Source organism: Seriola lalandi, unplaced genomic scaffold, assembly GCF_002814215.2.
Source record: "Seriola lalandi dorsalis isolate HSWRI2012SDOR001 ecotype SW California unplaced genomic scaffold, Sedor1 jcf7180002054659, whole genome shotgun sequence".
NCBI classification, from domain to species: Eukaryota; Metazoa; Chordata; class Actinopteri; order Carangiformes; family Carangidae; genus Seriola; species Seriola lalandi.
Window position 1 is genome coordinate 161,826 of NW_019525212.1, and position 22,543 is coordinate 184,368.

General features: G+C 39.0%; 2 protein-coding genes across 2 annotated transcripts in view; one reads left to right on the top strand and one right to left on the bottom strand.

Moving 5' to 3' along the window:
- itga4 (integrin alpha 4) overlaps positions 1–14,730 on the top strand; it is a 25,083-nt gene extending 10,353 nt beyond the window's left edge. The window contains exons 12-29 of the mRNA XM_023420876.2: positions 1,226–1,320; positions 1,904–1,994; positions 2,109–2,154; positions 2,271–2,425; positions 3,302–3,456; positions 3,570–3,722; positions 4,236–4,312; positions 5,321–5,462; positions 5,677–5,778; positions 6,468–6,544; positions 6,923–7,012; positions 7,268–7,355; positions 8,555–8,662; positions 9,542–9,667; positions 10,551–10,676; positions 10,918–11,016; positions 11,224–11,343; positions 12,086–14,730. Of these exons, the coding sequence (XP_023276644.1) occupies positions 1,226–1,320; positions 1,904–1,994; positions 2,109–2,154; positions 2,271–2,425; positions 3,302–3,456; positions 3,570–3,722; positions 4,236–4,312; positions 5,321–5,462; positions 5,677–5,778; positions 6,468–6,544; positions 6,923–7,012; positions 7,268–7,355; positions 8,555–8,662; positions 9,542–9,667; positions 10,551–10,676; positions 10,918–11,016; positions 11,224–11,343; positions 12,086–12,187 (1,952 nt within the window). The 3' untranslated portion in view covers positions 12,188–14,730. The remainder of the gene's footprint in view (positions 1–1,225; positions 1,321–1,903; positions 1,995–2,108; positions 2,155–2,270; positions 2,426–3,301; positions 3,457–3,569; positions 3,723–4,235; positions 4,313–5,320; positions 5,463–5,676; positions 5,779–6,467; positions 6,545–6,922; positions 7,013–7,267; positions 7,356–8,554; positions 8,663–9,541; positions 9,668–10,550; positions 10,677–10,917; positions 11,017–11,223; positions 11,344–12,085) is intronic.
- Positions 14,731–15,105: 375 nt separating this feature from the next.
- The window catches only part of cerkl (CERK like autophagy regulator), a 32,003-nt gene continuing 24,565 nt past the window's right edge, over positions 15,106–22,543 (bottom strand). Inside the window, exons 8-14 of the mRNA XM_023420864.2 lie at positions 20,835–21,012; positions 20,583–20,648; positions 19,729–19,766; positions 19,491–19,599; positions 19,305–19,401; positions 16,310–16,506; positions 15,106–15,420 (exon numbers count right to left, since the gene is read on the bottom strand). Of these exons, the coding sequence (XP_023276632.2) occupies positions 15,342–15,420; positions 16,310–16,506; positions 19,305–19,401; positions 19,491–19,599; positions 19,729–19,766; positions 20,583–20,648; positions 20,835–21,012 (764 nt within the window). The 3' untranslated portion in view covers positions 15,106–15,341. The remainder of the gene's footprint in view (positions 15,421–16,309; positions 16,507–19,304; positions 19,402–19,490; positions 19,600–19,728; positions 19,767–20,582; positions 20,649–20,834; positions 21,013–22,543) is intronic.

Below are 22,543 nucleotides of genomic sequence, written 5' to 3' on the forward strand. Positions count from 1 at the left end.
GGGGGGGGGGGTCCAGTAGCTCACTCTTTGTTTAAAAAAAAGCAGATTAACTTTCAGACCTTCACATCTTCAAAGGCCTCAGGTTAAATATTAAAGATCAATGCTGGTGTTTTCTTGGTGTTTTCTCATGTTGATGTACAAACCCTGAGCACTTTCATCCTGCTGACCATTTTCCTACAGGGTGGAGCCACAGTTTTAGAAACACAGAGGTTTTAAGTACAAAACATTTACCCCCTCCCCCCTCAGATAATTTGTAGCTGACTCCTAAACAGAAGGACTTTTAATTTTATTATTTACTTGTATTTTTTTAGCCACACTAGCAGCTCTATGGAGAGCAATGTCAGTCTTTGGTTCAAATATTCATTATCTTGAGAGGATGAATCTGTATGACTTTGAGCCTCTTTTCATTTAGTGCTATTAGCAGGTGAGACTTTTCCTCAGCAACTTCAACATCTTCTTGAGGGATTGGCACAAAATTTTGTTTAGGTATTTCTGGTTTTAAGGTGATGAGACTTTGGTGATCCCCTGACTTTTTCTCTAGCACCACATGAAATTTGGTTAAGCCATTAATATTTTAAATTTGTTCTGTAAAGATAAAATACCTGCAAAACTAATGAATTCCCATCAGCATTAGCTGTATTTTGTGTTTGGTGCTAATTAGCAAATTTGCTAGCATACGTCCATGCTAAACTAAGATGCTGACAGTGCTAAACAAACATACAGTATGTTTGCTGCTAAACATTAGCATGTGTTAAGTATAGCCTAACAAGTATTGCTGTGGACTCTTAGTCTTGTAAAGTAAAGTAGTAAATTATTAAAGTAAGTGGTCAGCATTTTGGAAATACACTAATTTGCTTTCTTGCCACAAGTTAGATGAGAAGATTGATACCACTTTGATGTCTGTACGCAAAATATGAAACTGCAGCCACGAGATGGTTATCTTAGTTTAGCATAAAGACTGGAAATGTAAACAGATAGGCTGACTCTGCTAGGTGGTAATGAAATCCACCTACAAGCACCTGTAACGCTATAAACAAATATTTTCTGCAGCAAGTTTCAAGTCTCTGAAAGTTTCATAGAAAAAAAGCAACATAAAGTAATGGCTGTCTGGAAGGAAGGAAATCAATACGTATGTTAAAGGATGAGGTTAGGTCAACGGGTTTTGGATGGCAACAGCAAGAGTCCTCACTAATACAGTAACATCTACTTCCGTGTGTATTTGTAGATGTGGCGGTTGGTGCACCGCAGGAAGATGACCTAAAAGGAGCTGTCTACATCTATAATGGCAGGAAGGACGGCATCTCATCAACTCCATCTCAGGTATAAACACTGACACAGAAATATATCAGTAATATTAAGCTGCTAATAACACAAACAATAATTAATAATAATAATAATAATAATAATAATAATAATATTTTATGATTCAACACTTAATTGATAATTGCAGTTTATTACAACTTATTTCTGTTGTTTCATTCATATCAGTATGATCCCCTATTGGAGTCTCTATAGTTCGTAGAGACAGAAATGTAGTTGAGGACAAATCATTACAAGACAAAATGGATAGTTCCTTTAAGACTGTAATAAATCCCAAACTAATCACTGTTCAGACAGAGCACGGGTCTCGTCTGCATTCACTACCGTGTTTCACCGAGCACAGTGAGGATGATATGGTGCTATTTCAGGCAACTTATACAGCCAGTCTCTAACTTAATTTTGATTATAAGGGAGAATATTTATGTTAAATTTAATCAGGACTGACTTTGATTTGTAAAATATACAACAATAGAGGGAAATGCCCATCACACTCACCCAGAGCTGACAAGTGACACCTTCATGCATTTTTTTTTGTATGACCAACTTTGTTATGTCTGACAATGGTGTATTTGTGTGTTTTCAGAGAATTACTGGATCCACCTTGGGTCATAACCTCAGGATGTTCGGCCAGTCACTGAGCTCCGGCGTTGACATTGACGATAATGGCTACCAGGGTAACCCCACCTCGCACAACGATAATTTTCTGTGTCACAACATCTGCCATATTGTGCATTCATGTACACATTAGATCTGCGTTAAACCAGGTTAAACTCCCTGTGTCTCTGCAGATGTGGCAGTTGGTGCGTTCCTCTCAGACTCGGCTGTGGTTCTCAGGTAAAACCACACTGAAGCTTTATGTTCCAACAGGACTTACAAATGTTGGTGTACTTTCCTTTCAGTCCAGTCATCATGCTGTAATAATTGCTCTGCATGTGTCCTGTTTGCTGCAGGACTCGTCCAGTGATTCAGGTGAAGGCGTCTCTGGCTCTGCCTGAGCAGATTGACCAGCGGCTGGCGCTGTGCCAAGAACACAAGACTCCAACTGTCTGCTTCAATGTCACTGTCTGCTTCAGTGTCAGGTCCAGACGGTACACAGGAGCTATAGGTACTGCAAACCCGACTGTCGAGTATATGAGACTGACTGTAGACCCAACCTAGACATGTTTAAGATTATAGGTCAAACCCAAATTGACCTGAAATTCTTAGTATTAATTGAAACAATGGGTTATTTATTTCAGATAGAGGTACACAAAAGCAGCTTTTCATTTCTAAGTAACGACCATGAAGTGTTATCAGATTTTTAGCTAAAAAAGCTAGCGAAAGCTCCATGGGTTGTGTTGAAAACAATGTGTCTGACTGACTTTTTAATGTTTTCAGCTGGCTCAGTTTAAAACAGGAACCCTGTAAAAGGATGTTTGATATGCACTTCCTGTCTACATACATATACATATACATATACATATACATATTGTGCTGAAAGACTGAGGGTAAAATATACACCAGGCAAAAAGTCAGCACATTTTCAAACAGGTTGTTTTCACTTTTAAAAGGCTTTTGCGATGAGGACTAACAGAGGTGTATGGCAAATGTAATACTATATTTCGAGTAATGTTGCTAGGGGTAATACAACACAGTGGATATTCTTGTCATGAACAGAGCTTTTTTAAATCAACTGCATACACTAGTGTAGTTACAGTATCTTGTACAGTGGTACACAGGAGTTTACATGAAGCTAGCTGGGTGTTTGCAGCTTATGTTTGAGCAGACAAATACACTTGTGCTCATGTGTTTTCGTTTTTTTGAAAGGCTAAACAGATGTGACGAGTATATCTCGCTACATATCTCGCCCTTCAGTGTTTAGTTATTTCTCAGTTGTGACTGGGAATCACTGGTAGAGGAGTTTAGCAAATGGTCAGTTATATTGTACATAAGAGTGTATGATTTACCTACTGATATTTAACATTGTTCCTCTCCTCTTCAGAGCTTCAATATAATTTGACCTCTGACCTCCTCCATAAGCCATCCTTCCCTCATCGTTTCTATTTCCATGGTAACGGGTCGTCTAATATCACAAAGGGTCGTGTGAGAGCACGACATGGCCACGTCACTTGTACAACACATGTGGCTCACCAAAGGGTAACTCATTCAAACTCTTCCAAAAAAAAAACATACAATGAAATACATTTAACATGAGCCTAATAACATGTTAATGACTGACAACGATATTTACCTTTTTCTTCCTCCTACAGAAAGACGTGAGGGATATTTTTACTCCAGTCCAGTTTGAAGTTTCATATAGTCTCAGAGATACAAAAACCCACAGAGCCTCTTCTAAAACCTTCCCTCCATTAAAACCTATTCTGCAGCAGAGAGCAGGACACCAGAACACCATCACCAACCAGGTACTGACCAATGCTAACACCAACCAGGTCCCAGCTAGTGCTAAGTGTGTACAACTAAAAGTATATGTGCAGTGCTGTTTGTTTGGTTCTCCTACCAGAGCCACAACTTAAACTAAGTGAGTCAAACTTACCCTCAGTTTCCTGTTGGAGCAGCTTCATTAAATCTGTCTTTCCATCACCAATCTGATCTGTTTTCAAGGGAAGGAAACAGCTAATCTGATGTCAGCTCCACCACACAGACTCATAATGACTTCCTGCTAATCCAGATATAATTACAGCTGCAACATATTAACCAAGATCACTCCACTCATTCTGTGCCCACACCATGTCCCACTGGCTCATAAAAACAGAGCAGGAAGAGTGAACATGTAGGAATTTACAGCTGGAGTTAGGCTTGAGGACAATGTTAATCATCTGTTAATCATCTATTTGGGGTCAGATAGATATTATTATTATTATTATTATTATTATTATTAACGTCATCAGTAAATTCCCTGCCTTTCTCTCTTTCAGACTCGGTTTGCTCGTTCCTGTTCCCTGGTAAACTGTTCAACCAACATGCAGTTGTCAGCTCAACTACTGCTGCCACAGTAAGAAAGCACACACACACACACACACACACACACACACACACACACACACGTGGAGCAAGGAGTTGTGTGTGAATAGCAAAGAAATACACAGAGAGGAACAGTCTGAAACAACAGCTGTATTGTTTCCTTACTGATTCAGTTAGGACACATAAGTCACACACAGGTCATAGTTTTGATGACCTGTCTTAAATTGTGTTTTAATGCAAAACGAGCCACTCGGTTCTCTAAAATTAACATGGAGGTTTTTCCCATCAGATGATGCTAATTAGCTGCTGGCTAATTCAGGAGGATCCATTTAGAACAATATCAGTCAGCAGCAGTGCTTTTATCTTTGTTGTAGCTGGACTATGCTGTTATTGTTCAGAAACACAATATCCATATTTATCACAATATAAATTAGAGCAACTGTTTGACATTGTTTTGTGAAATATGCTTATTCACTTTTCTTGGCCAGAGTGAGATGAGAAGACTGATACCACTCTCATGTCTGTGTGTTTTGTATGTAGCAGAAGTCAGGATGTGGTTAGCTTAGTTTGGTATAAACACTGGAAGTAGGGGGAAACATCTGGCCGACGAACAAAAATACACCTACAAAAACGGCAGATATCATTTTTTCTTTTCTGTGTAGGGGTTCAACAGGTGTTATATAATCGGTTAATTGGTGAGTTTCCAGATTTTATGCTAAGATAAGCTGTGCAGCCTCATATTTAAAGGACAGAGATGAGAATTCTATCAAAGTTTTGATCTCATTGTCTCAAGAAAGTAAATTAGTGTATTTCAGAATGTTAATCTTATTCCTTGAAGTCAGCATTTTTGTTTGGTTGTTGCTATGTCATCAAGCAATGTAACTTATTAACAGTATATCAATGTCTCATTTTCTTATCGGGGAAATGTTTCTATACAAGTAAGCGTTAAAATTGTTTCCACATTGTTAGTAGTCAGCAGTTATATTTTGATATTGGTTGTGGCTGGATCATAAGCTCTGTTGTTGTTTTCTCTACTCAGTCAGCAGGATTACTTTGCTCTTGGCTCCGGACAGACTATCATGTTGAAAACATCGCTGTTGAATTCTGGAGACGATGCATTCCTGCCACGTCTGACACTCCAATTCCCAAACAACATCCACTACATTAAAGTCCTGCAGAACGTGAGTTTACCTCATGCATCTATAAATTCGTTGTCCCTTGAGGCAAATATGTGATTTTTTTTTTACTGGGTTGTAAAAGAAAATTGACTTGATTACTACTTGACTATTTAGTATTGGAAACAGGGTTTGATTCTTTCTCTTTTTAAATCTTAAGGATTATAACCTTAACAACACAAATAACTAACAAACTGCCTGTGCTAATCTGTGTGTGCAGCAGGAGAATGTGGTCAGTTGTGATGTCACCCAGGAAATCAACAGTACAATGGTGGTTGTTGACTGCAGCGTCACCAGCCTCCTCCTCCCAGCCCTCACCCAGGTAAGCCTCAGCCAGTCACAGACTGTTACTGAAAATGTTTTATGACTAACGTCTACATGTGAGCTGCTCTGTGAGCCTGCACTTAAATACAGTGGCACTTTGATGTAAATGCTAATGTCAGCACGTTAATATGCTCACAGACGGACATGATAACGTTTGCTAATTACTGCAAACTGAAAGTACAGCTAAGGCTGATGTGAGTGTCATTAGTTTTGCAGGTATTTGGTCATAAACCAAACTATTGGACAAAAAAGATTTTTGATCTGTTGTTGGCGCTTGATGAAAGGCTACACACTGCTAGCATGGCTAACGAAGACAGTTCGCTAACACTGGTCCACAGCTCAGTATCACTCAAAACTGCCTGTAGGTCAGGGATGAGATCCAGTGTGTCTGTACTTTCTGTTCTCTATCTATCAAGATACTTGCTATATTTCCTGTGTCTCAGTTTTTTCAAGTAAATATTGTGAAAGAAACTGTTGAAATATCCAAGTTCCCCCTAGAATCACACACAGCAGCAGTTTTAAGGTGTAATTTCCATCAACATCTGAAAACTTAGAGATTAACATGAACTCAATAATTTAACTTCACAGATGAAGACAAAAAAGGACATTAGTTTAGAGTTTACAGTGAAACAGGATGAGTGAGACTGAAACCCATTTGAAATTAATCACATTTCCTGTTTCTTGTAGTTGAACATCAGCTTCCTTTTGGATGTGAACCAGAACAGCACACCAGGTGACATCAACATCCATGTTAACACCAGCAGGTAAGGGCACGCTCCCTCTCTTCCTCTCCAGGGGTGAAGAAAGAACTCAAATAAAGGCTAAAGCTCTCATTGTGAAGAATAGTTTCATCCACAGTGTTAACATTATTATTGCAGTTTAACATGAAAGTTAAGCCAGAAAAAGAAATTAAAGACTTGAGGGTAAATGCAAATAATAAATTTATTGTAATAATAATTTGAGAAATTAAATTTGAATATAGAATTGACTTATTATTGGTAAATTATTAGATGAGCTTTCTGAAATCACATTCAGTTTGAGGCTCAGAATGAGGCAAAGATACAAAAATCATTTCTCAATCCATCTATGCGTTAAAGATTAGACGTTTGCAAGTTGATTATGTATTAATGTTTTGTCTTCAGTGATAACTATGAAAGGGAGGAGTATCTCCATGACAACGCCATCAGTCTCCCCCTTCATCTTAAATATGGAGTCAACATCAACATCCACGGGTGAGTTAGCCCACAAATGAAAAAATATACAACTTACCCATTTTCATTCTACAATAAAATACAATTCAGGTAAAATATAAAAAACACTCAAGTAAATATGAATATGCTCTATAATAATAATAATAATAATAATATAATAGTCTTCGAAAGATTTAAAAGATGTTGGACATGTGGGCCATGATGGAGATGCTGCAACTAAAACTCTGCTGAGTTGGTCCTGTTTGACTGCATGTCTGTGTGTTTGTCTGTCTGCAGTTTTGCGACTCCCGACTCTTTTGTGTTTGGAGATGAAGACTTGACTCCAGTTGACTGCTACACTGAAAGATTTAACTACACATACAAGGTAAACGTCAGTCTGCCTCAGGACTTTGTTCAGGTGTGTTCAGACAGAACACAAAAGTGAATTCTGGATGCTACACAGTCACATACAAAGTCAATAGAAAGATGCAAGTGGACGTGAACGGACACAAATGAGGCTGACACAAGACTGAATGCAAACACGACGCTTTGACCTTGTCTTGTTTTTACTCTGACAAGTCAAAATGTCACAGTTCCTGAACAATGAGGGAACAAAACGAATTTTGTAAAGACATGCGGATTAACTTTGCACCTTAATGGAGTGACCAGGTGAATTCAGAGTCTGAGCTGTCACTCAAATACAGACACAGTCAGTGTGTATGTTGTGAGGTAGCTTCAGCCAACATCTGTACAGCTGATATATTTCCAAAAAAAAGTCCAACGGTCAACTTTATGTGAGAAACGCAAGGAAAAACTTCATGTTCATGTTCTGTCTGAGCACATCTTTCTATGACTCAGTTATACCCCCAGTGGACACCCTGGTCAGCAGTTCTCCTTCGCTGCTAAAAACAGCCTGACAAGACCCTGCTTCCACTTTCTGAGTTGTGTATTTTGCCAAAAGCTCCTAGGGCAACTGGAAGTGTGTCTGCTGTCTCCCTGAACTCCTCCTCCTTTGCCTTACTTAGTAGTTTAGTTTGGCCCTTTTATCAACACAGTCTAAGTAGAAGCTGCAACAGTGGCTGTGACACATGTCTCATGGAACTAATTAAGGTCCTTAAGCCACTTCTTCTCTGAGTCATAACTCAATCAAATTTTAAAAGACATGATACACATACTTTTAGATTCAGTGTTACTTACTTACACTCTTAGAAGATAACGTTGTCTCCAACACCCACGGCCAATAATCTTTCATTAATCCACTTAAATTTATAGAAAAAAGACACTCCTCATATCTCCAGAACTTGCCTGAGAATCATCTTGTTTTACAGTTTTATTCAGTTTAAAAGTAATTCAGTGATAGTTTTCTGTAAATTCATGGGTGCAAACATCTTACAAACTACTGCAAACAAGAACAGCTAGTAGTAAATTTATACTTTCATACTTTTACTTTTGATGGCAATTTGCTGAAATTTTAACAAAATGGGTCTCATGTTGTATCTAAGTGACTGTCTCCATAGCAACATTATATTTCCTGATTATATCTTATCTCTTATGGTACATCTGTTATTCTCTTTTTGTCTGCAGGTCTTAAACTCTGGTCCCAGCAGGTCAGTAGATACTGTGGTTGACATCATGTTACCAAAGATCCTCGTTCCGTACCGACACAGACTACTGCAGGTGGTCGACTGGCAGGTGTGTGCACTAACGTACCAGCAGTAGCACCCGCGGTAGCAGGTGGTAGTAGAAGCAGAAATAGCACAGTTTTCCTTCACAGGTTCACAAGTGCACAGTTTTTATATATATATATATATATAAGTGTTTGCGTTTACCACTTGCAGCCACCCTTCTCAGATACTGTAGCCCGAGAATTGTGGTAAAGAGGGTATGAGCCTGAGGTGGGGCAAGCAACCTGCAAAACCATGGCTGAGTGTAATAGGTTGAGACACCTGTAACTAAGGCAAACATGCACCTAAATACCTCTTGTAAGCTTTAATATCATCTTCATGGAACAATGATTCTGAAAATCTCCTCTCAGACTTACATTAGAGGAAGTAAAATGCACTACTGAAACTTGTTGTGGTTGTAGAACAAAATGTACTCACATTGTATGTCTCGAGAGGAGCTGGGGATTTTCCTATGCACATGAAAACAGTTTTTTTTTTGTGACAGCAACTAGTGGCCATTAAAGGAACTGCTACAATAAAAGTCATTTAACCCCAAACTAACTTTCAAAAACAACAGACAGTGAGAATCAACAGTTTAGACATTCAGCACCTGATTCAACAGCAGATGCTAAGGACAATGCTATGGACACATTTTGGTTGGTACCACACAACATGTTGACATTCGATACCCAGCCCTGGCCTTCACACAAAGTTTGGGCTCATGCATTGGCCTAAACATCCAGCCGTGGTGATTGCTGATTGGGTAACAGATTTGGTAATGGTAGCAGTGGCGGTTAAAGTAGCAGTAGAAATACAGTAGAAAACTGTGGTAAAAGTTGTCAACATTAGTGGTAGAAAAGTGTGTGTATAATATTCACATGTTTAAATTAATTCTCTCTGTCTGCAGTCATCTCATGGTGTGTGTTCGCTCAGTGACACGACTGTTTCAGTCATCGAGGACTGTGCCGTCCCTCAAGCCTCCTTCATCAAACAACTCGTCTTCTTTTTCTCCTCCACCTCCACCCGCAGAATGGTACACACACACACACACACACACACACACACACACACACACACACACACACACACACCCAACACAGACAGACATGAACACACACTAAGCCTAACTTAAACTTACCTCCTTCACAAAGAAAGCAATACAAGTAAATAAAGACCTATTTATTTCTCTGCTCAGAATTACATTATGCATTGTTAGCCTGAAATGTTCACTGCCAGTTGAATATAACATACTACAACTCCCAGAGAGCATTGCTGTAAGAAGCAGCCAATCAGAGAGCTTTGAATTTTATTGCCATGTGACTAAAGATGGGATAAAGTTAGGGGCTGAACTTTGTACAACTCTGTAAAATGAATTTACCTTTTAGACTAATGTTATATAGCTAACATAAAACACATGTTTACAACACAATGATTTCATTCTTCTTCATAGCAACAGCTGCTGAGGCTCAAGGCAGTGTAGTATTTAGAGCCATTCTACTCAAACTGAGGGGAAAAATGTGATTTGTCAGTGGGGTTACTGTTGAAATGAGACATCACTATAAGAATTTACAGTGGGAGAAAAGTACATTTCACTGCTGAATAGAACAGTTCTTCAACAGCCTTGCATTTATGACTACAGTCTGATGATGCTAGATGGAAAGTCAGGATCACAAAAGTTATTGTAATTCATCCTATGGAGGGGCAGAAATATCTGTACCAGATGTTTTGGCAGTGCATCCACATGTGGAGAAATGTCACAAAAAAACATGTGCCAACCTCATGGTGTCAGTAGGGCACACGTTCCAGTCGTTAAGATTTTTCAGTCTGGATCCCCAGAGCCTTGGTGCTAGTGTGTAGTGTGTGTATGTGTTTGTCAATATATATATTATATAATATATTTCTATATGTGTGTGCAGTTTTGTGGCCGTGGTGATGAACTGTGCGAGCGGCTGGTGTGTCGTCTTGGCAACCTGGAGGCGGGGAGAGATGCCACCATCCAACTGGAGACCAGACTGAACCCTGCTGTACTACTGCAAGCTCCGGTAACACACACACACACACACACACACACACACACACACACACACACTAGAAAAACACCTAAGCAACAGTTCTACAATGACTGAATTTGATAAAACAGAACCAGGTGTAGGCACAGCATTAGACATCTGACAACAAGCATGTTCATGCACATTTCTGTTTTTGTGTGTAGAGTTTTACTCAGGAATCTTCAGAGTTTTATGCAGCTAGACCCTGATGTCTGTCTTTGTGTCTCTGTCTCAGGGTCGTCACAGTTTCATGAAGTTGGAGAGCACAGCGATGATATCATCTCCCAAAGAAGATCCTCACACCGTCCTCATCCAGAAACACCCTCAAGCTCATGTAAATCACCCTGCAGCCAATCACAAGCAACAGCTTAACCAATCAAAACAAAGGTTTCACAGCGAGTGAAGAGTGTAGAGTCAGACTGGATCACATCTGGAACAAGTCCCTCATGGGAGTTGTAGTTGTTAAAAGTAATCCTAATGCAATCTGCTGTATATCCTATGTGTTACTAATAATCATATATTGTATGTGGTACATTTCTAGGTGGTGGTTGAAGCTCTTTTTACCCAGAAACCCTCAATGACAGTGAAGATCTTCATTATTGTCGTCAGTTTAGTTTTGGGTCTTTTGATCTTGGCTGGTCTCATCTGGTGTCTGTGGAAGGTAAAGATATTTTCTAACATAAACACCTCGGATAAACCAATATCTCACGTTAATAACATTTAATGGTTGAAGAAAAAACATGGAAGTGCTCTCTGGTGAGCAAATGGAGGATTTCTAAATTGTACTTTAGATCTTTGGTATTTCTATATTGTTATTTCATTTTACTTACCGTCACACACATACACATGATAATTATGATATTGACCAAGATGCTTCTTGTGTCACTCTTATTCCAAACTTCAGCTGTATTGTACATATGAACTACAGATATCATAATATACTGTGCTAGTAAACTGCAGTATGTTGCAGTATACTTCAGTGATAGACTGCAGTACACTGTAATATAATGAATTGATAAACTGCACTATATTGCAATATAATGTACAGATACACTGCACTTACTGTATTCATAAACTGTAGTATATATTAATATAATGTCCTGACAAACTGCAGTGTATGGCAATATAATGATACTAATAAACCATAGTCTATCACAATATAATGGCACCAGTAAACTTCAGTATGTCTCAATACAATGGTGTGAATATTTGCTGTATGATGAGCAGGTAAACCACAGTATATTGCAATATAATGATACTGATGAACTGCATTATGTCACAAGAAAATGGTACTTACAAACTGCAGTATATCCCAATATAATAGTAGAGATTAACTGCAGTGTATAACTGCTATAGCAACACCAGCTTCATTTTTTCACTGTTTGTTTCTGTCCGTCTCTCAGGCTGGTTTCTTCAAGAGGGAACTTCAGAAGAAGGAGGAGGAGTTCAGGAGACACAGCTGGGACTACGTTCCCAAAAGCAGCGACAGAGAGAGCTTTTCCTAACTGTCACTTCAACCCCATGACCTTTGACCTGTGACTGTAAGGTGGCGTTCATATTGTGACTCTGCAGCAGTTTTAATGAGACATACAGCATATGCTGACAGACAGCGAACATCAACAGCCAATGATATCTGTACAGACTGTGTCAGAAGTTTGAAGTCAGACCTGTCTGAGTGTGGAGGATGATGATACATGTCTCAAGTGAATGTCTCCTGAACACACCAGAATCTGACCATCACCTTTTAAATTATTTTGCCTGATGTGCCTTCACAAATGCAGACAAGTATAAAGACTGCAACAGCGAGGGGATGGAGGATTAATAAAAAGGGAAGTGAATCTGAAACGATCATATTTGGACCAATTGGAAGGATCTCAGGGATTCCTGGAACCATGACACTGTTATTGATGGCCTCCATTTTGACTCTTCTAAGAGGATACGGTAGTGACCCTCAATCTCAGGGGATGGAAACCTGGCCTCTGATTGGCTCATAACTCTCTGGAAGATCTCCCTTTTGTCTGTCTATATAATCTTTCTATGTTTTTGTTTACCTGCTGACCAACACTTTATGCACTGGAGACAAACAAAGAGAAGACTCACTGACTGTGCACACACCAGATGTTTATCCAGACAGAAGAAATAGTCAAGTGCTGGCAGCCAAGGCAACGTGTTTATGTAGCAAACAATCAGCGCGGGAGTTTTCACTCTGGGATTTGATTGAGTTTATGATCACAACATCATTTAAACCAGCAAAATGTCGCACATTGGATTCACTCATGTGGTCAAGTTTTTGTGACAATTTCAACTTTGGTGAACTTTGACACGGTTTTGCAGCGTTGACCAACAGCGAGTCGTCTTGACAGTGCTGACCTGTGATGGAACAGAGTTGGCCGAAATGGAGGAAACTCTTCTTAGCTGTGTTGCACCACCCATTTTTATTTAACCCTCTTCTGCTCCAGTGAAGAGATCTGCAGACCGTTATGAGACAGAGCTCAAGAACACAAGTACGTCTTTTGCCTCGAACTGTCATTGACACAGTAAGTGACAGGTGATGCTTGTGCATTAGCTTGGAGAGCTTTTTCCATATATAACTTTTTTTTTTTTTTAATTAAATGAACAATCGTGAGAGCAAAACGTAAGTGTGAGGTAAACGGCCCAGAGCAGGGCAAATAGAAAAGTTTGTTAAGCAAGTTGTCACTAGATGGTTTTCATTTGGCTAAGATGGCTCTTCTCCTCCCTCACTTGTTTTAGGGATAGAAAAAACACTGGGTGGTATACACATTGCATCAGGGCAAAGAATGTGACAAATAGAAAATTAAACAAATAGAAAATTTGTTCATAGCTGAAAGAGCAGAATGGATGTGAAGAAGCAATAACAACAGGTATAAATATTCAGAATAAAATCTGTAGATCACAGGTACAGTTATGTCTGACACCTTTTTCAGCCCCTGGATGATATTTTATAATTAATGATAACCACAACTTTATAACAGTACTTCTCTTTCTAAATGAGCAAAGCTGCACTTGAAACATAAAATAAGAAGTTTTAAGAGTTTTCAGATTTTGCACACACAATATTTTTTATTTTATGAATAAACAGCTGCAGTGGTATTTTTCAATGGGGTGTTTTTCCTAATCTACAGTACAAAACATGTAATATAATTATTATGATTCCACAGCAGCTCAAACTAATCGGAAACATTCATGTTGAAGTGGCGTAGCAATTCTTTAAAAAAGACTTTCGCAAAGGATACAGGATTGCGTTCAGGGGTTGTAGGAAGGGAGGAAACGTTCGCAGAATGGAAAGGAGCCACTGTCAAAAAATATGGATGAATACGGATGAATTTCTCTGTGCCATACCATTCACACTTGGTTTCTGTTCTTCTGATCTTCTAGTCCGCTGTGCAACTGTTTAACGCTGCTGTGAGGAAACAGTTCAGGGAAATGTACCAGGAAACCGTTCTATGTAGGAAGAGGAAAAAAACAAGCACTTCTTCCTTGAACAATCGTCGTAGGAACACATGTCATTTGACAAGTCAAGTCTGCCTCGAATGGCTTTTGCTGGTCGACTGATCTCAGACCAGGTGGTTCAGGTGAACCCAGGTTCAGTTTCTTGGTCGACTCCTTGTTTTGTAAGAAGCTTGAGTGTTTTTATTCTTAATTGAAACACTTGTGGATTCAGACTGAAATTTGGGAAAGCACAGTAAAAGTAAAAGATGCCACTTGGGTCACACAGACAGCAACACACTGAGCCACAGTGTTGAATAGTGGAGGACTACTTGAAAATCAGCATTTAAAAATGTTTAAGGTATTACAAGAATTAAAAAGCATTGTTTTTACTGTCTCTATTCTGTGAATGAAGACAGTTGAAACAGCTGCTACTTTTCCCTTCTGTTTATCTATTTAGTACAAATGCACATCACACAGAAGTTTTTAATATTTTAATGAATTAGTTTGTTATTGTTTTTGTGAACTTGTTCTGCACTGGAGAGTCTCACTGCTTTTATCAACACTTTTCTATTAAAATTATTTTCTATTTAAACAACAACTTGTACATGTTTCTCTCTCATCTTGATCACAGCAGTTACTCTAAAAATCTCTTATCTCTAAACAAAGCCTCAAAGAACTTCAACATAAAAACAGTTATCTGTTATATTCACATATAAAACTTTTACAGTCTTTAGACACAATGAAGTCATCCTTTCTGGTTCTGCAGCAGTGTTGTTGCTGCAACACATGCACAACCAGAAACTGGACGAGATAAAACAAAAAATTAAACTTGTAATAAAAAAATATGCAACAAATATTAAAGTCAAGTCAAGTGAGAAAAGCTGGTAATTAAAATATGGAAAAATATAAACATTCATTTGAATATAAAATATGAATCGTTATGCTCAACGATTGGAGTGACAGTAGCATATCATTTAAGATAGTGATTATTAAAGTTGCAATAATGTGAGAAAAAAAATAAATTGTTGCAGCAGCAGGAAGATGCAAAACTTTCTATTTCTGAGTCTTTGCTTCTTTGAATGAAAGTTCAATATTAGTTCACAATCGCCATGGAAACCGTAATGACCTAGAGGCCACTGTTTATGCATTGTGGTTACCATGGCAACGTGTTTTGATCCCAACAAACAAACACAGCGCCTTCAGCTGGACTCAGATGCAGCTGCAGGAAATAGTCGACTCAGCCTCGTCCACTTCCTCCCCGTACAAAGTGATGAGCCGTGGGTGTACCCTGAACGCAACATGAGCACACAAACACACACACATTAGATACAGGTGCAGTGTAAGTCCTGATATTGTCAGTCTGCTTTTCAATATAATGTGACATAATGAGATAAAAATTTAAGATAATGTAACAGGCGTGGCGCTCAGTGCATTGAAAATGACATGAAAGAAAACTTCTATAACAGGGAAAGTGTTAATGCAAACATTTTTTTAAAGGCGTACTCCAGTGATTTAGTTTTGCACATCCGCAAAGTTGGAAGAAACAGGTTTATTTTAGGCTAAAAAAGAAGAAGCAGAAGTCAAGATGTCCTGACTTTTATGGGCTGTTCACAAATTTGGTCTCAATAACCGGGACAGTGACAAGCTGCTGTTTATTGTGTAAGGGAACTGGTTTAGTATGGAGTCATAGGAGTGCCATACAAAAGAAAGAAAAAAGAATCTGTTAAAGGATAAGAAAATTAATGTGGGAATGTAAAGTCAAATGACCAAATTATATTCATTAAATTTATTTTTCACATTTATTTTTTTATACATTTCTGTATATTCATATATTTAAATTTTTGTATGTTTTTATATATTTAATTTTTTAAAATCTATTTTTCTATAATGTAATTTTCAGCCCATTATTCTTCATGACTTTTCCCTGTTGGTTTTGCTTTTCGATGTAGCATTTGATTTTCCCTTTTGCATTTTTGGAATTGTAACAGGTATTTTTCACTATGTTCTAACATCAATCAATCAATCAATGTATCAAGAAAATAGCTCGCATGTTAATCAATAATTAAGTTAATCATCAGTTGCAGCCATGTTTCACTCGGTAAATAATACACTGTTATATATGATATTTATGATTATTATAAGATTTATTTTCTTTCAGGAGTAAACAATCATCGTACCTGATGAGCACTTCGTTAGCAATCTCCACCAGCTCTCCGTCGATATTCCAGGGGAAGGCGGCTCCCTCTGATTGGATGATGGGTTTTGTTTTGGAGTCGCCTTCCTCCTCGCTCTCCTCCTCCGATAAGCCAATCACTGAACGGGGGCGGATCCTCACTGCTGACACGGCGTGCGTTTCCACGAAAGAGAAGCTGAACTGCGGATGGACAATCAGACAGTCAGAAAGACAAACAGACAGGAGTGTGTGTGTGTGTGTGTGTGTGTGTGTGTGTGTGTGTGTGTGTGTCAAAGGTCAGCCGAGGAGGTCAGAAAAGCTTGTTAAAATCCTTGTTAAGCAGCTTGTTAATCTGCAGCAGTGACTGGGTTCCTTCCTGTTTAACTGTCCTGTTGTCCCGACTCTTACATCGTGAAACTCCAACAGGGGGCAGCAAAGACTGACAGACAGACCAACTGTGTTTTCTTAAAACAAAGCTGAAAAGATGGATGGACAGTTTTTCAAGTCTGTCTCATGACAAAAGTCGAGTTTTTCCGCATTTGCCTGTGTTTCCTGAGAATTTCCATTTAATGGCACTTTCTACTTCTACTCTAGTGTATCCCTGAGTATGTATTCTATATATTGTACTCCACTACATTAATTTGATAACATTAGGTACTTTATTAGGACAAAACATTTCAAGATCTTTTAAATATGATGCACTGCAAAAAAACACTGAGAAGTATCTCAAATTTGAGCTTAAATGAGTAACTGATTAATTGATTGCATTTATCAAAAACAAAAATAGCCAGTGATTAATTGTTTCTTTACGTGGTTTCAGTTTCTCTAATATGATGATCTGCAGCTTATTTACAAGACATACAGAACTTCGCTGATAAATTTTAAAGGGCATTTCTTGCCATTTTATCATGTTTTACAAAAGAAACGAATGGATTGAAATAACCAGCGTATTAAAAAGACCATTAGTTAAATCTTTATATAAAATAGTTAAAAATGAGATCTCATCCAACTCCAGGAGGAAAATTCTGTTTAACATTAATCTCATGATATTTACAGATACTTGCAGACTTTTAAGTAACATTTCCAATGTTGAGTATTTTTACACAGAGGTAATAATACTGTTATTTAAAGGGTCTGAATACTTCCTCCTCCTCTGTAATAACCAGGTGTCCATAGGAACACCGCAGCTCGGCACAGAAACACAAACAGGATTTTTTGGACTAAAAAGCCAGTGACTTTGGAAAATACATACTTAAATTAAATATAAACAAAGATGTGTCCAAGTCTGGTTTTCAGATCACACTGCTATAAATTCTGGTCACACGGCCCTCACCGGGCAAGACTGACTCGGGTGAGTTTCAGCGTCCACAGTGGGTCATTGTTACACGGCTCCTGCTCCACCAGGATGCCATGTCTTGTCATGTTTGACAATGAGCTGTCCGTCCAAATGTAGGTCAGTGGGTAAACAGCCTGTTTACTAAACAGCCTGTTTACTCACTGTTACCGCACTGTCAGTATATTTAGTAAGTGGGTTAGTGTGTGGTCTGCCGGGCCGGGCCGGGCCAGGCCACGCTGAACCAGGCTAATCTATTCATTAACTGATTTGAGGACAGCGAGGTCGAGAGTGAGCAGTGGTGAAAGAAGTACTCAGGTCTTTCTGTTAAGTTCGCTGTTGAAGGTGTGGCTATATGTGTCAAATTCCCTCCAGGGATCAATAAAGTCTTATCTTAACATGTAATCATACATCATCATTTATTTGTTGATTACATTTTGTATTATAAATCTGAATCTGCAAAGTAACTAGAAAACTAAGATCAGAAAAATCTAGTGGAGTAAAAGATGAAATATTTGTTATAGAATAGTAGGAGTAGCAGAAAATAGAAACTCTCAAGTACAAGTACCTTAAAATTGTACTCACAGTACAGTACTAAGAGTATTTTTACGGTGCTTGAGTAAATGTACTGAGACACATTAGGGATGAGATCAGATAATGGCTCCATTTTGGATCCAGTTCCCGGTAGGCTGATTCCTAAAGCGATGATACTAACAACTCTCTTATCAAACCTTTGAAGTCTCCTCACTGTTTATTTGCAAAGAGGAATGGAAAATATACAAGTAGTAGCTTCTCATTTTTAGCCAAATGTCTCTGGTTAAAATGACAAACATCCCTGACAGCAGATTAGATCAGCTGTAGCTAATAACATTACTTCAGTGAAAACTTTGTCTGTTCTCTGGTTAACTGCTCTCTGGAGACGGTGTCTGTATTCAGCCAAAGATAGTTTGTGAGTGAAAGACCCATCACTCTTTAACACCACTGTATGACCGTGAGTGGACTGTTTGTAGTTCAACGGGGGCAAACAGAGAGGTGACTCTTCTGCAGAGAAATGATCAGCCGATCACCTCATCGTCAGCTTAAACCAGCAATGACTGATGTTTTTCGCCACTTGAGGGCAGTGGATACAAGCTGTGAACGCAACATTGACATTTCATCGCCTTTTTAAGTACGTAAGGCAAACTTCTAATCGGCCATCTTAACAGTTGCTTATCCAAACATCCAGCAGACATGAAGCAATGTAATGTGTCTTTTAGCTCAGTTTTTTGTCTCCACCAACTCTGGTTCTTTAGCTGCTGAATGCTCTGCAGTGTTCACAAGCTGCTGTACAGTGTGTTTGTCGTGTGTGTGTGTGTGTGTGTGTGTGTGTGTGTGTGTGTGTGTGTGTGTGTGTGTGTGTGTGTGCAGCAGACACTGAAAACAGCTGTCTGCTGAGACTCAACATGAAGCTATAAAAGTGGTGAGTGTGATCGAGTTGTGGAGATAAACAATGAGCTGCAGATACAGGTGATAATTCTCTGTAGTTTCATCACTACACCTGAGCAACAACTTTCACACATGTCATTTTTGTCATTTTATACACTATAAAATTATTGATTATATCTGCCACATGTGGATTTAATACTGCATAAAGACAGAGGACTGTTTGATTGACAGCTGTTCTCACCTGTCCGCTGGAGCTGCTGTATCTCTTCAGGTGTTTGACGAACTCTGACCTGGAAGTGTTTCCCACTGCGATCAGTGCCGCGCTGCCATTTGCCAAACTGCCACAAACAGGAAGGAGGAGGAGGAGATAGTTAAGGTCACACAACACAGGTGACTTTACACAACTGCTCGTCATACACCTGTGTACCTGGTGTTGGGAGCCAGGCCTCGAGGAGCATGTGGACTCAGGCAGGGGATGGACATGATGCTGACGCTCAGATACAGCCCCTGATTGGTCGTCCAGGACTCCTCCCCCTCTGCATCAGCAAATCAAAGAAAGATGAATCATGAAGACGGACTGCTTGGTGGCGACCAAAACCTGAACCAGCTTTGATCTTTTGTCCAGAAACAGTCTCCAACCAAAGACAGGCAAGTACCGCTCTCACCTGAATCTGGATCCTGGTCCAGGTCCTGATCCTGGTTTCTGAGAAAGGAGATCAAACTTTGTTTTGAACATGACTGAGAGCAGCATCAGTGGTTTAAAAGTGAATGTATTGTGTATAATACAGCACTAATACACTGGCTAAGTGGGAGTTCAGACCGAAAACAAACTGTTAGTTTTTGTTTGACATTTTGGGAAATAAATTTAATCCCTTTCTTGGCACCGGTCAGATGAGAAGACTGATACCACTTCATATCTGTGTGATAAATATGACGTTTTTGTATTGATTAAACAAACAAGATGTAATATGTTAACTAGTGAGCCAGGCTAGCTGTTTCCCCCTGTTTCCAGTCTTTATGCTAAGCTAAGCTAACTGGCTGTATATTTACCGTACAGACATGTGAGTAGTATCAGTCTCCTCGTCTGACTTTCAGCAAGACAGCAAATAAGTGTATTTCCCAAAATGTCAAACCATTCTGGGTCTGTTGTAACTTGGTTTGGTAACTTCAGGTACTGGGCCTGATGCGAGCCGGATGGATCGGGCCACGTTTGGACAAAAATTTAGAAATGATGTTCGTGGTCAGGTTCAGTCATGTCAGCCTTTTGATGGTCATTTACAAGGTGCTCACATTTTTAATAAATTAATTTGCCAATTACTTTCGATATTTGATTAATTGATTTGTCTATAAAATGTCATAGAATAGTAGAAAATGCCCGTTATAATATCCCAGTGACCAAAGTGACAACTAAGATATTCAGTTTACTGTCACGTGAGACAAAAAGATACTATTATACTATGAGACGGGATTTTACTAGAAAGTTAGAACAGTGAGAATCATTTTATCTTGTGTTTCTTACCGACGTTCAAACAGATTCGTGGTTGACTTCTTCGTTGGTAGGAAAGACAGCTGACAGTCCTCTGGTCTGAGAGAGACAGAGAAAGAAATGTGAGAAATAAAAAAAAAAAAGCACCACAACCTTCTTAGTTTTGAATCTAAATTCAGGTAAATTTTATATTATTTAGCCAAAATCACCATTTTATCTTTGAGGGATTTCTGAACATATGGATTTTATAACTTGGTTTTTATAACTCGGATGTATTTGTGTTACCTTAGTCTAGCCAGAGTCTTCACCAGAGCGTACTCTCGTCGTCGTGATGATGGCATCCACCTCTTCTTCTCTGCCCGTGCTAAGCTGCGCCCACCGAAGCCAAACATGGCGGAGAAACCAAAACACACCAACTGTCCGAGAGAGGAGAAGCTGCACATGTCCACCTGCTGCAGGTGACCTGTAGGGTGAGGGGGTGAGAGGAGGGGGGTTAAATACAGATGTTTGAAAAAGATCCTTGTGATAATGAATACTAATTAGAAATAAATTAGGATCACACACACACACACACACACACACAACGAACAGCCTGTAAGGAGGCCAAGTGGTCTTATGGTGAGAAGCTCATTAATATTCATGAGAAGCAGCACTCCAAATACGGGCGACAGAAGGAGGTCAGGAGTGTGTGTGTGTGTGTGTGTGTGTGTGTGTGTGTGTGTGTGTGTGTGTGTGTGTGTGTGTGTGTGTGTTAGTATCCATAAATGTCCATCAGTGGAATCACATTGCAGTAGAGGGACCAGTCCCTGGCTTTATATCAGTCCAGTCTGACCCGTCTCTGAAGCCGCAGCATTCAAAGAACATTTACAGCAGTTTGAGGATAAATGTGTCTCTGCTGTTGTTTACTGACTTTTTCATCTCAGCCAAGTGTAATAACCTTTTTCCAATTTTCTTCTGTGCAAATTGAATTGGGATGTTGTAACTGTTTTTTAAAGCAATAAGACAATTCTCATTTTGGTGTGAAATTTTCCTTTAACTAAGACTAATTCTATAAATGTACTGTTTCTTCTGTCCCGTAGAAACCTTCTGCTTTACAGCAGATACACTCGTACCAGCTGATGTGAAGCAGCCAGCAACGTCTGTTTCTGAAGATTCCTGATTGGTTGACATGACGTTCTTCAGTCTGCTATTAGGAAAGGTGTGTTTTTCAGTATTTCAATGTGCATGACAGAGGCAAGAGAAGGCAACGCTCATCGCAAGCATGCAACATCTTTCAGACTCTCAAATATGCAAGCATCAGTCTTTTTGCAGAGCAGTCTTTTTCTTTTACATAAAAAACATTGTATGTGGACACAGCTGTTGGGGTTTCCAGTTTAAACTTTTAAGTACATCACATTGTCATTTTAAGTTTATCACTTTCAAAGCACATACCTGAATACATATTTTGTCAGTACTTAACAGATGCATTTAACAATAATTCTTTGTAATATAATTAATTAATAATTTCCCCTTGACTCAGATAAATGGCGGGAAATTGATGGGTAGATCTACCAATGAAAAAGTAATGATTTATTGGGAAAAATTTTGACTCATTATGAGTCAATGAGCTCGGTGTTATTATTATTATTATCATTAATATCAATATTATTATTCATATTAATAACTCCATTGGTCTCAGTTGCATTTTTTAGATGTGTATCATCCCCTGACAGCTGCAATCACCACAACAAACAAACAAACAAACAACAGAAGCAACTGGAATGAAAACAAACAAAAAAATCAACCTCATCAAACTTATTTCACCATCGAGACCATTGAACATGATGCTTGATCAGCTTTCAGACGAACACACACACACACACACACACACACACACACACACACACACACACACACACAGTGCCATCTGGCACATACCTGCTGTAACCTACTGAACTGCTGTCTCCCTACCTGTCTGTCTGACTGCCTGTCTGTCTCTCTGGATAGAATCTGAT